Here is a 13,914-nt window from a genome sequence, read left to right as displayed (position 1 = left end):
TAGGAAGTATCAAATTCCAAATCACAGTTAAAATGTCACTCGATAAGCAGGTGGGGGGAGGTGTCACTGAGTACGTTCAGCCTTACTTCCGGGGTAAACAAGAGGTCGTGACCCATATAGAGACCATTGACGCATCAATCGATACTAGTTTTCAGCAGATAAGAGAATACCTAGAACGCTACACACACTTGGGGTCCGGGTGGACTGTAGATAAAATCGATAATGTCTATCTAGACATAGCTAACTACGTGCCGTTCAGAGGCGGGTCATACCTAGACTTGCCTCCCTACTATAGGAAAAACATGCCATAGTCAACGTCAGGAATAGAGGAGACGATTGCTTGAGGTTAGCTATCAGGTCAGCCTTGTTTCCAGCTGACACTAATTCGAACAGGCCTTCTAGTTATCCCCAAGGCGATGGGCTCAACTGGGATGGTATAGATGAACCCACCCCATATCCCAGATAACTAAAATAGAAAAACAGAATAATCTAGCTATAAATGTCTTTGGGCACGAAGGTAACACAACAATAGTGCACAGGGTCAGCCCAGTGGTGGGGAAACTGTTGAAACGTGTTATCAATATATTCATGATCCAGCGAGGTGACAAGTACCACTACGCTTGGATAAAACACTTTAGCAGGCTGTTGTATGACCAATCGGCACACAGAGAAAAGACCCACTTCTGCGACGGTGCCTACATGGCTTCACACGAGCTGATTTATTAGAATCCCACGGGAGGATTGTCAAGGTGTGGGGCGAGCGGCTATCTGAGTCGACATGCCTAAGGAAGGTGATAATATCCTAAAATTCGGTAACCACAAGAACCAAATGTCTGTGCCTTATATCATATCGCCGACTTTGAAGCCTTGGTTAAACCTGTTGATACTCCCAATGCTCTACCCACAGGTGAGAGCTTCACCCACAAAACACAAGAGCATGAAGCCTGTGGGTTTGGATACATTGTAGATCCGTTGTGATGGGAAGCGAAAGCTCCGTAGTGTATAGGGGCCCTGGCGGCGGCTGAAAGGTTTCTAAAGTGTTTGCAGGAGGAAGAAAAATTATTAGGAATGCACTGTATAGAGTCGGCTCCAATGCGTATGACCGAGCCGACAGGCTAGCTCACGCCTGTAGCACTAACTGTCACGTGTGTGACTCACCACTGAATGGTGATTCGGTGAGAGATCACTGCCACGTAACCGGTAAGTATATAAGCGCTGGCTCACAGCACGTGTAACCTCAAGCTTAGAATCAACCCTAAGACAATAAACATCCCGTTGTCTTTCACAACTTGAGAGGTGCGACTCTCACTTAATCATGCAGGCCATCGCGAAAATCGATGGTAATATAGCGTGCATTCCCAACAACATGGAGAGATACATCTCCTTCAGCTTAAGCGGCCTTAGGTTCATAGATTCAGTACAATTTCTCTTGTCTTCATTAGACAGTCTGGTCAAGGCCAGCGATACCTTCCCTATCACCGACCGATACACAGATACCGAGACTAGACCCCTGCTTATGAGGAAGGGTGTGTATCCCTATGAGTACATGGATAGTTGGGTCAAGTTCGCGAGACCAGACTACCCCCATCAGAAGAATTTTACAGCAATCTGACCGACTCAGAAATATCCCAAGATGATTACTCACCGCGCTATTAATGTATGGAATAAACTGGGTTGTAAGAACCTGGGGATTATCACGACCTGTACTTAGGACAGATGTACTGCTGTTAGCCCGGCGTGTTTGAGGCGTTTAGGCGGACATGTTTCAAGCAGTATAAACTTCGACCCGCGTATGGTATTACACCAGCCCAGGTCTGTCGTGGGATGCCTTGCTTAAAAGACGGAGTTAAGTTGGAATTGCTTACAGATTATGACATGCACCTATTCATTGAGAAAGGCTTGCGAGGTGGGATCTCCATGGCAACCAAGCGATGCAGCAAGCAAATAATCAATCACGTTAAGGGCTCACGACCCTAGCAAGCCAACCAATCACATTCTCTACCTCGGCGCCAACAACCTGTATGGCTGGGCCATGAGCCAGTATCTACCCACAGGGGTTTGAATGGGCGTCAAAGGAGGTCGATGTTATGAGCATCGCACCAGATTCGAATAAAGGTTATATCCTCGAGGTTGACTTGGAATACCCCAAGGCATTACACACATCACACAACAGCTACCCCTGGCCCCGAGCGTATGAGGGTTAGCCCAGACTGGATGTCTGAGTACCAACATAACTTGTTAGGTGGAAGTGTGACAGGCGTTGAAAAACTTCGTGCCCAACTTAATGAATAAGACCAAGTACATGCGTTCACTATCGCAACCTACAGCTGTACCTGTGGTTGGGTATGAGGCTGACCAAAATACACAGGGTGCTTTCGTGTTCACCCAGAGCCCCTGGATGGAACCTTACATCAGAATGAACACAGACCTCCGAGCTTGCCACCAGTGACTTTGAGAAAAATCTCTATAAGCTCATGAACAACTTCGGTGTTCGGTAAGACTATGGAGAACCTGAGGAAGCAGCGTGACCGTGAAGCTGGTTCGGTCGAATGAGGAAGACAAGCTCAGGAAACTGATAGCCAGTCCGGCATTCAACCGTAGCAAGATATTCACCGATGACCTAGTTGCCCTACACATGAAGAAAAGCCACATAAAATTCAACCGGCCTGTTTACGTGGGGATGAGCATCCTCGATTTATCAAACACCTGATGTCGACTTTTACTACAGCGAGCTTAAGAAACAGTACGACGACAGGTGTGAAGTGCTGTACACTGACCGCGGATTCCCTGCTGATGGAGATTCGAACCGAGGGCGTGTACGAGGACATGAAAAAACACCTCGATTTGTATGACACCAGCGACTACCCCAAGGACCATGCCATACACAGTACGGTAAATAAAAAGGTCCTAGGTAAGATGAAGGATGAGTGTGCTGGCACGCCCATAGCTGAGTACATAGGGTTGAGGCCTAAGATGTACTCCATACTGAAGGCCGACAATGGTGAAATCCGGAAGGCTAAGGGTGTTAAGAAGTATGTGGTGAAACAACACATCAAACCGCGCCAGATTCAAGGAAGCACTGTTCAAGACCGTACCTTTAGGCATAAAATGAACACACTTAGAAGTGATGGCCATAAGATATCTGGACTGACTATAAACAAGACATCCCTGTAAGCCTATGGACACTAAGCGTTGGATAGCTATTGATGGGATAAACGCGTGCAGCGTATGGACATGAGAAAATTGAACATGTCACGGAACCAGAGAAAGTTTGAGGCTATTTACTACAGCCAGCGTGGGTACTGGAAAGGAGCTAGCGCCCTGTACATAAGCTGGCTAAAATGGCGAGTACCCCGGAGGAGGCCAAAGCGTGGCTTGAAAAACAAGCCCTGTGGCAGATCTATTTGCGGCACCACGCTCGTGCCTAGAAGGAGGTTCGGTATTAACATACCTAATAAGCGTTCACCAGGCAGACCTACTGTTCCTACCCATGACAAGAGGTACAAGTATGCCTTAACCGTAGTGGGCGTAGCCAGTCGCTACAAAGGAAGCCGAGCCCTTGACCCATGAAAGATTATTTGGTAGCCAGAGGATTGAGCATATACAAAAAGCGCCAGTCGCTGGCGTGGCCAACAGAGCTGCAAGTTGACCCGGACGGGGAGTTCATGGGTGGCGATGTCACAACTGCTAATAAACCGCGATACAAAGGTCAGGCGTGTAGCGCGGCTGGAGCCCATCGCCAGCCAAGCCATAGTTGAGAGATTTAATAGGACTTTGGCTGGCTTATTGGGACATCAGTATGCTAGGGAGATGGCAACCCGGGGAAAAGCGATCGACTGAATGGGTGTGAGGTTACCCAAGGTGGTGTCGGCAATCAACCATGAAGTCACCGGCTCACTGATAAGAAACCGGCAGGCGCTATCAAACTAAAATCAATAGTTGCAGAGCCGGCTGCTCCATTGCGTGGGAAGGAGAAACAGATACCAGATAGGGCCCTAGTGAGGTATCTATACCAGCGAGGGAACACGAGGGTGATAGCCGTGGCGAGCCACCGATCCTATATGGTCAGTCAAAACTTACAACATAGATAAAGTGGACATCAAAGCAGGCGAGCCTAACTTGTACTACTTGAGGGATGGGCCAGGTAGGGGTTTGTGAGAGAAGAAATTATTGATCGTACCGTGCGGTACAGTGTTACCTCCAGCATAGCGGTGTCCGTTACTTCCCCATGCCCGGTAGCGGCTAGGAGGTGCGTTCGCATCCCCAACTTTTGTAGTAGGGGTAATGGCAGCAAGAGCTAAGGGTCCGACCAAAGCCTTACTTGTGAAATAAGGCTTTGCAGAGGCTTTGGTTGAAAGTGATCAGAACCGCTATCGGCCCAAACTTTTTTCATAGTAGGGAAATGGTAGCAAGAGCTAAGGGCCGACAAAGCCTTATTTACCAAATAAGGCTTTGCAGAAACTTTGGTTGAAAGTGATCCAGAACCCCCATTGTATATACTACTTAGAGTGAGCTACAGCTTACGGAGAGATGATTGACAGTTGCTGATGTCGGAGTGGGGCCAGAGGTCAGGGCGGGTCAGAGGCCAGCAAGATTTGATTCAACTTAGCCTACAGCACGTTTCCACACATGGTCGTAGAAGAAGAGGAGAGGTGCATACCATGAGATAGGATAAGTATATAAATATACAATTTATAGTAAAATTTTCAATTCTTTCTAAATGATAAAAGTATTTTACTTCTGGTAATTTACGAAGTGTATATAAGGCAGGGCTCCGGATAACTTTTGGGTGTGTGAGTGTACTTACACATCATATTTCAAGTGGAGGTGTACTGAGGAGTACTGACATGTTTTTGTGTAAGCGAGTTGGTGATGTGGTTTGTCTGGACGATTCATCGATCACTATTTCAAACCATGTGTTTGTATTTGAAGACATGCGAGAAATAACTAAGCAACTGTGTGATGCGCGAAATGTCAGGTCCGACTGGATATAAATAGGAACAGTGTAGTTTTTATCCAATCGAAAAATAGTGACGTATATCGTTGCATGGCAACGCAAGTGATTCCTACTGTCGGGGTTTCCTCATGTGTCAAATTGTGTTTCGCAAAAGAAACTTGACAAGTATTTATCCGAAATAGATTTCCATTTGCACGATACGCACAGAAATTCAATGTTAGACGTACAAAGGTATTTATGTGCGTTCACGATACGCCTGAAAACTTATATTATATCGTACTTAATTGATTTTGAGGAAAACATTACGCCTGTACAGCCCTTATCTGTAGCCCTGTATTAGGCACAATATAATCTAAAAAATATTTCTTGTAAGTTTACATTTTTGGCCAATGAAAACATTAGCATTTTAGTTTTTGAGCAGGGAAAGTTAATTTTTATTTTTTTTCTTATTCTTGAAAAAATATGACAGGCAGATCCATGAAGCAAGAAATAAAATTTCTTAACAGTTTCACTCAGTAAAAGTTCCAGTCATTAAATTCTGTATATCCAGGTGCTCACGTCTGGGTGTTACAATTAATCAATCATTTACATGTCTTCATTTGATAACAATTCTTAGAATTGAAAGAACCATTCCGAGACTTGGGTATCCGACATTTTGAGTGTGCGTCAAGTCAGTCGCGGCATATTCATCTTTGTTCAGGTGTATATCTTAAATGTTCATTGAAACATAACAGAAACCATATACAGACATAATCTGAGTGAAAGTATAAAAACAATATCTCCTGACTGACTGTTTTCTCTGTTACTGTAAGACAATATGTAGTACTCACTTTCTACGTCTGCCATCTTGTCACAGTATTCAGTGCCTGTTCCGATCATGAGTCGGGTGTTTCCAGTCACGTGTGTGACATGACGTCATTTAGAATGTTCCAGAACATTTCATTACTGGTAGCCAGAGTTACATCATACCATTGTTTTATGTTTTTTGTTTCTTTTTGTTCTTTTGGCAAGGGTATTGAATGAAATGTTATTCACTGGGGTGCCTCCCGCTGGGAAGTTTTTGAACCAATTGGTAGACATTCTGGAAGTACCTGAAGTCTTTCACATATAGCATGCAGCAGTGCATGTCCTAGATCAATAAGGATTGTGCAGTCATTTGTGCATTAACTGTTTCAACACTAGTCAACCAAAAGCTTTTACCGAGTTTAATGATCTCCTCGAAACATCATTACTTTGCTCTTTGACAACTTAGATCGGGACCCATTGTGTCCAAGAAAAGTTCAGACATTTTTAGAAGTTATAGTATTAATAAATGAATCATATGTCGGGTGGGTTCCAGATATTATGTATCATTTTGATTTGACTACTCTAGTGTTGAATGGGTTAATCACTTCAGTAGGGTCTATTGTTCATTTTATCAATAATTAAAATGCTATCAGGACATGGAAGTATGGAAGCCAAGAAGGGTTATGAATTCTACATAGTACAGGTACTTTTGATGAATTCCCTTTTGCTAATGAATTCGTCAAAATTGTAACCTTGTTTTAATGTTGTTATGTTAAAAAGGAATCTGCAAAGTTCAACTAATTTTCCTGGTGAACCCTCTCCCAACTAGTAGGAGCCCCGATCCCCGACTGTCTGTAATCACTGAGCCGTAGCATGTCGCGTGACCTTTTCTAAAGCATTATTGTAATGCCAAATGTACATAAGTGTGGTGTCAGTTTTCGTACCTCATCTATACTCACACGCAGAAGTAACACAAGTCAAGTATAATGTATATATGTAGTCTATGTAATTTGCAACATAAAATACAAGGAATACAAACAGGGTCAAATAGCCGAAAATTGAGTGAAGAAATTTCATTGGCTACCAAGACTGATGACATCATTAAGTTTTCGAAAGGCAAAGGGGTTGATAAGAACGGATCTCGCTGGTGTTGACGGGTAATGTCCCAATTTTGTCGAGGGGTGGTGACCCTAGGACGACTGTTCCAAGGATGTCATCTGTGGTCTATTTAGTGTTATATTGATGCTGAAGGTGGTAAATCGTGGTTATGTTTACGTCGAAACGACGGGCAACATCTTGGACAGACTCTCTAACTTTCAAACGTCCGATTGCCTGGTTTCTTTCAATCTGACTTAAGCACGGCACTGGTGAACATAGAGTGATAGACCCAATTTTTTGTGTCTTAAAAAAACCCCTTGCATTTCTTATGCGTGTGAGTATATATTGTGTTTGAACTGTGTACTATGTGTAGGATAAATCACAACTCCGAAGTTATGGTTGGGAAAGTAAGACCAGTGCTCTTAGTCTTACTTCACTCCACCCGATGGGCTTACTTTCCCAACCATAACCTCGGAGTCGTGCTTTATTATACATATAAACTGTCAAAATGGATAATTAGATGACCATGTAATGAAGCTACATATCAATAACTGTAGCGCTAGTAAAATCAATTTAATGACAGTAACTATAAATAGATAATTTAACTCTTGCATCTCTGTTGGCTTGGTGGCCATGTGGTAGAATGTCCGCTTTATAGCCTGTCAGATGCAGTTCCATTCCTGCATAGGAAAACATTTGCACCTTGAAAGTGATCTTTGATGACATTTTTCAGTTGATTTTAAAAAACTCACATGTCATCTGAATTTGAATTTTGATGTTAATATAGAGTTAGGAAAAAGTGAAACCTGGGAAGAGGTCCTACTTTCAAAAAGTAAAACAAAAATGTGTTTATTCCGCGAAAAGAAGCCATGCTTAATGTATAGTGAGAAGCTCCCTTCAGGTTTGTATATAATGAATACACAATGTCATCTAGAAAGTGGTCAGGTGTAAACAGTTTTATCTTACCTTCATGTAAAATACTATAATTTCACTGGTTAATGACAGGTTAAAAAGTTTCCATGTCACCCCTCCCAGGAGGGTGACAATAAGAAAATATATTACCCGCTGCCACGGTAACTGCCAAACTCTCGACTTAGAAGCAGTATCACTAACAATCATATGACATCATAATATGATGCATGCAGTGCATGGATTTCAAAATTCACTATGTACACATTTATCTTACCAAATTTCACTTCTTTATTTAAACTATTTTTTACATCGATTCATTTGCACAGTCAACCTAAACATAATTAACCATTTTTATTGCAGTTCTAAGCTTTCCAGAATATGATGATTATAAAAATCTGGTCGAGAGGCAGGCACCATTTTGTTTACATGTCATATAGTCGGTAGCGATCTTCAAAAATAACTAAAATGATATTTTGTACATTTAACATGGCAGTAAGATAAATATGTTGTATGCTTCTCCCTTGGGTAATAAGGTCTGATGTACACCATTTTGTACCAGTGTTATCCCTTGCCTACCCTCAAGAGAAGCATACAACTTATAATATCTGGGATTACACTTTCTCAGTAAAGTACAGATTCTGGTACTTTTGTTGAGTAGAGTCCCATCCGGGATTCAAACCCATCCCCTCAGAGTGAGGCTCCTCCTCTTCATCATCACCTTCCTTATCAGATCTGTATTAGAACTGACCTTCAGTAACCCATGCTTGTCGGAAGAGGCGACTAACGGGATCCGGTGGTCAGACTCGCTGACTTGGTTGACACATGTCATCGTATCACAATTGTGTAGATCGATGCTCAAAGATGGATAGTTGGCTGGTTGTTTAACGCTGCACTCAGCAATATTCCATCTATATAATGGGGATCAGTTAGCCTGACCACCGGATATCGGCTGTGGTCTGTTAACCTCCGGTGGACTCTTTAGAAATGATGTGTAACATCGCTTTCGTTGGGATTTCCCCTTTGCTATTTATGGCAGACGACACATTGAGGCACCACAGTAATCATTGTAAACCAAAAGTCACTGTGTTCTTTAATCTGATTGGTTGAAAAACGTGATCAAATGGTATTCGATTCCCAGAAATTCGCTGCGTATTAATACATACAAACATCGCTCACACCATTGTATTGTTACGTCGTCAGCTGTGATGACGTCATTAAAATCATATTGTGACGTAAAGTCCGAATGACGTCACAAATGAGCAGTTCTAGATGCTACCATGGGAGACAGCCGAACGGCCGGCTGATGACATTTCACTGCTGTACCCGTACTCGATGTCAATGAGTGCAGACACAAAAACGTGTGTAGACCTTTTGGTTTACTTTTGTGTTTACAATGTCGATAAACATCATGTGTTGGCCAATTTCCGGGTGTTATTGAGTATTTGATGCACAGGAATATTCCATTTGAAACCTCCGGCTGATGCCGTCGGTTCCAAATGAATTCCGTGCTCAAATATCAATCAATAACGAATTAACACATACCGTCGATTCAAATGGAATATTCCCGTGCTTCATCTACTTTAGTTTCTTCACAAGAAATACAGTGGAAATCGCTTTTAAAGGAATCAACACCCATTCTTGATAAAGTGTCTGCTTTACAATTTTGCTTTCCCTCAATGTAATCACATCTCAGATATGTATCATTTGAATCCATTGTTTTGCAGTGGAATGAACAAAAATCTGAATTTGTAACCAACCTTTTATTTTCCCACAATTGTTGATTTATATACACACTAATGAATGCAAGACACTGCGCGAAAGGTGCAATATCTTACCCAGGTCTGATAATGACTGAATCATCTAACTAACGTTTAAATATCTATCATCTAACACACAGATCTTCATTCGACTCTACACTCTAACACACTCGTGTAGGATCACGAAACATGTTTATATAATAGAAACATGCATGAAAATTTCATGCAGATGTCCTATCCGTAAAGCGTATTGTGTTCACTTGCACAACACATTGTCCAAGAACAAAGACATCTATAACAAACTGAACATCAAATCGCCACCAACTGTGGTACACATGAGCTATGATATTAAATCTTAAAAACAGCATCATCATCGGGCCAGGGTTTTGCCATTGATTGGTTTACGGATATTTTCGCAAAATTGGTTGGTGGTCTCGAAATAAAAATAAAAAATAAATTGAAAGTCTTCAATTATTTTAAGTGTTTGTTTCAACATTTAAGTCAGTAGGATTTTAAAAATAAATCCAAATTTTGATATTGTAAGAGAAGAGTAATTATTGTGAATCATAAGAGTGAATGAGTGAGTTTTCTAAACTCTGTAATAATATCAAAAAGATGCTGACATCACCTGTAGAATGCGGTTACCTCACTATTACAATTAACCTGACATCATTAATAGTCGTTGCTTAGTGACAGTGAAACAATGGTATGGACAATTGTGGACATGCCTCTTTTCCATCTTTGAAGCATCGAATATATAGGATTTATCATGTTTCTAGTGTAATATCTCTGCAAATATCAGCCTTTCTCCATTATGAGATGAGAGGTAACTGATATTGCACAGGAAACATGAAATATCTTCTATATTTAATAAAATGAAAGTACAAACAAGGGACATATTCACTACTGACTTTAATACTGCCCAGTTGTCTTTGACTTGCTGCTTAATTGTTTACAAAATGCAGAAATCAATGACTATTTCTTATTTAGTCCCACTTTTAGGGCATTTTGTACTGCAGGCTGCTTTCCAGTCTGCAGAAATATTTCGCAGAATTGGCGCACAATGGAATACTGTGTTTGCAGTTGCTGGACAACAGCTGAATTGGAATGGGCATCATGGTCGCCACAGTAGTAACACACTGGTGTAAAGCTGTTTGTTACATCTGAAAGTAAAAACATTTGTTTTTCAAGTATATAAATATACAATGAAATATATAATGTCCATTGGCTTGAACAATAACAAAATTTGAACACATTAAACAAAATAATGAAATAGTTGGAGTGTTTCCAACGAGTCGAGTATTTTCTTACTCTATATGAAATATACATACTCAACAGAAAAGTTTAAAGACCACCTCAAACAGACTATCTATTCCGAGGAGGAGAGATGACACAACTAGGTGTTGACGATAAGCAGCGTTGCAAACTCCTGCCTTCCCGACCGTCCAGGACGGTCTGTTTTGCGACCGGACGGTCAGTTTTAAAAAGTTGCATGCCCAATAGTCTGGCTGTTAAATCAGTGTAATTTTGTAATGTATATTGTGACAATAACCTGACATTAAATTAAATTTAATTAAACAGTTCCTCCTCTTATTAACCTCCTTTTTATTTTTCTTAATCCAGAAATTTCTGGACTGGCAACTTTCCAGCCGGTCTGGTAACTTTTGAGAGTTACCAGACCAGTTGTCTGGCTGAAATATTGGAGAGTTTACAACACTGCGATAAGCCTTTTACTTCCCGAGTGCCAGAGCATCCTGTACGTTACGCACATGCGCACTTCATCACATGATGTATAATATTACTACGCTATGTGTATCCAAACACTCTGTGACATTCTTCATGTCAACATCTGAAGCAGCATCATGGACTTGGACGAGTTCTCCATGTAGCTTCAGCTGAGCAAATCGCTGTTTCAACTTGGCCAATACTGGTTCCACGGATCCAATCAGAGAATCCTTTAGCTGTGGCTGTTTCTCTGCAATCTGGCGAGGCTGAAAAATACAACAATATTGTCTTTTCAAAGTAGTTTTGAAATAGATCACATATTATGCTCTTGTTTCATTTTAAAATTTACATTTTCACAAAAAAAAACTAAAACATCTATTCTGTCTTCAATGGAGGAATGTATGGGACTATACTTTGAAAACATAAAGAATATGAAATTTCCAAATTGTCTCTGTAAAAGTCTGTATTCAATCATTTTGGATCCAAATACATATTATTGAAAATCAAATGAAGTGTATCGACATTTCCATTATTTTGGTATTAAATAATATTTTAGTATCTGTGCCATTACAATGGAAAGCCATGATTTTTTAAGCGTGCTGATATATTATTAAAATAAATCTTTGAAAAATATAAATGCTCATCTAAAAGTACCTGGTCCAAAGTTGATGTAGACTTAACCTTGTCTTCTGCAGTTTCTGAATCTGAACACTCCAGTAGGTTGAGCGATGATCTGCTGTACCTGAGGAGACTTCTTTTTCTGTATTTTCCAGTCGTAATAACCAGACAAGGTACGAAAATCATTGGGTTGAAGGATCCCTCGGCTTTCAAGCTTTGAGTGATGTTGGTCAATATACTATAACGCAGTAGTCAAAACTCTGCAAACCACGACTCCTGTTGTATTCACTTGCATTGATGTGAAGCCAACATCAGATTTCTTCAAAAGCTTCAAAACGTCGTTGAAGAGTGTATCTTTGGCAGTCACTACTTTTCTGAAAACAATATTCAGTATTATACAAAGTTTTATCATTCGGAATCATTTTATCATATTAAAAATTCAGCCATCAATTTATGATTTTTCTATTCAAAGTCTTAGTCATGTTTTATAAAACACATGAAATTTGACAAACAATTTTATCATGAAATGTATGCCTTCAAATATTTCATCAAAAAAGACTTGCATTATTTTAGTCTTCAAAATATAAGTTAATATTCATGTAGGATATAGTTTAATAAATTAATAGTCATGCAGGATACAAGATATAAACAACATTTGACATTCAAATGCATATATTAATAGAGAGAACAGAGCAGAGACAGTGTGCTTTTCTATATAATATATGTTAATGTATCAGAATATATGAAAAAATTGACAAAGATATAAAAGACAGATGGGAAAGAGAAGGCAAAGCAAGGGTATTCTGTGCTATCTGCTATGCCTAGTTTATATTACATAGTACAGCCATGTAGGGTTTGTGATATGCACATATATGAAAAAATATTAAATGAGGATATTTGATGCCTCATTAATTTTGTCCACACACAAATGTACCCACAAGTAAAATTGCCTTCAACCTTTGAAAACAGTGTTTAGAAATAATGGAGGCATCAAAATTGCAAATGCTGTGTGCCTTCCCTATAACTGATACAGGTATAAAATTAAATTTTCTTCATCAGTCTTGTCAATCATATTAAGTTTTAAAATGTGGGAATATTTTACAGGTATTGATGAATGTCGTTCATTTCTTTATATGGGTGCTTATTACTCTACAGAACTGTATTAAAGTTAAATATACAAAAGAAGGCAAAAGTTAATTGTTGATATACCTCTATTTCAAGTTGAAATAGTAAAGACAGTTATTCACTCTAGATGTATTCATAAAACAAAAACACTCAATCTGTTTCACAAATTAGGTAACATTTATGAAATTTAAACTGAAATCTTATCATAGATGTGTTCTGAATCAATGACAAATTGACAACTATCAACAAGAACTTTAACAACCGTATATTTAACAGTTTCAACTGAAATACAAGGATATAGTTTAAAGTGATCTTAAAAAACGATACCTTGGTTCCGGAAGGCAGTAGTATTTCTTTTGCACCGACAGCAGAACATCAAATGCATTTTTTGCCCCTTTCCTCAAGCTTATCCGATGTGAAATTGAAGAGATATTTACTGCCAAATTCAACGTGCGTCTGAACTTGGGTTGACACAGATGTGTCCGTGCTGCTGAATTGACCATCTGCAGTTGCGCTGCGTTTGATGTTGAGGATGAAAGAATCATCCTTAACCAAATGGGCAACACCATCCCCATTGATTACCTTTGGCAGACAAAACCAACTTTTCTGGCACTGTTTTCCCATTGAAAACAGGCACGTGGAAACAAAACCAGCTGGTTTCCTGCTGCCATTGGCTCTACGAAATTTCTGGATGTAGGGTTTTGATTCGCAGTTACCTCTGTAGTGGTCAGTGCTTCCACACTCGTACATTGGGTTTTATAGGATTGGCCCATTCGTGCCCATTCGTGACCAACTCGTGTTATTCCGGGACAAGCTGAATAGTGGTTACGGAAAGGGGCGAGTGGTGACAAATGAGGATTGGCCATCCAGTGATTCTCGTATGTTTCCGGGTGTGATCGAAGCACATGATCAACTTACCCGCCAAATCTGACAGGT

The 13,914-nt window shown here is 40.3% G+C and overlaps 3 protein-coding genes across 8 annotated transcripts in view; 1 reads left to right on the top strand and 2 right to left on the bottom strand.

Moving 5' to 3' along the window:
* LOC124254499 overlaps positions 1-5,865 on the bottom strand; it is a 33,061-nt gene extending 27,196 nt beyond the window's left edge. The window contains exon 1 of one of the 2 annotated variants that reach the window (XM_046688308.1): positions 5,788-5,865. In XM_046688308.1, coding sequence (XP_046544264.1) covers positions 5,788-5,836 — 49 coding nt within the window. In that variant the 5' untranslated portion in view covers positions 5,837-5,865. The remainder of the gene's footprint in view (positions 1-5,787) is intronic. The other variant, XM_046688309.1, reaches the window with a different exon arrangement.
* LOC124254501 (NAD(P)H-hydrate epimerase-like) overlaps positions 1-13,914 on the top strand; it is a 391,625-nt gene that overhangs the window by 331,369 nt on the left and 46,342 nt on the right. The gene's annotated exons all lie outside the window — the stretch shown is intronic.
* The window catches only part of LOC124254500, a 110,856-nt gene that overhangs the window by 89,743 nt on the left and 7,199 nt on the right, over positions 1-13,914 (bottom strand). The window lies entirely within an intron of this gene.

Source organism: Haliotis rubra, unplaced genomic scaffold (assembly GCF_003918875.1).
Source record: "Haliotis rubra isolate DU_JTF1 unplaced genomic scaffold, ASM391887v1 Scf573, whole genome shotgun sequence".
Taxonomy (NCBI): domain Eukaryota; kingdom Metazoa; phylum Mollusca; class Gastropoda; order Lepetellida; family Haliotidae; genus Haliotis; species Haliotis rubra.
This window is presented reverse-complemented; position numbering and strand designations above follow the sequence as displayed.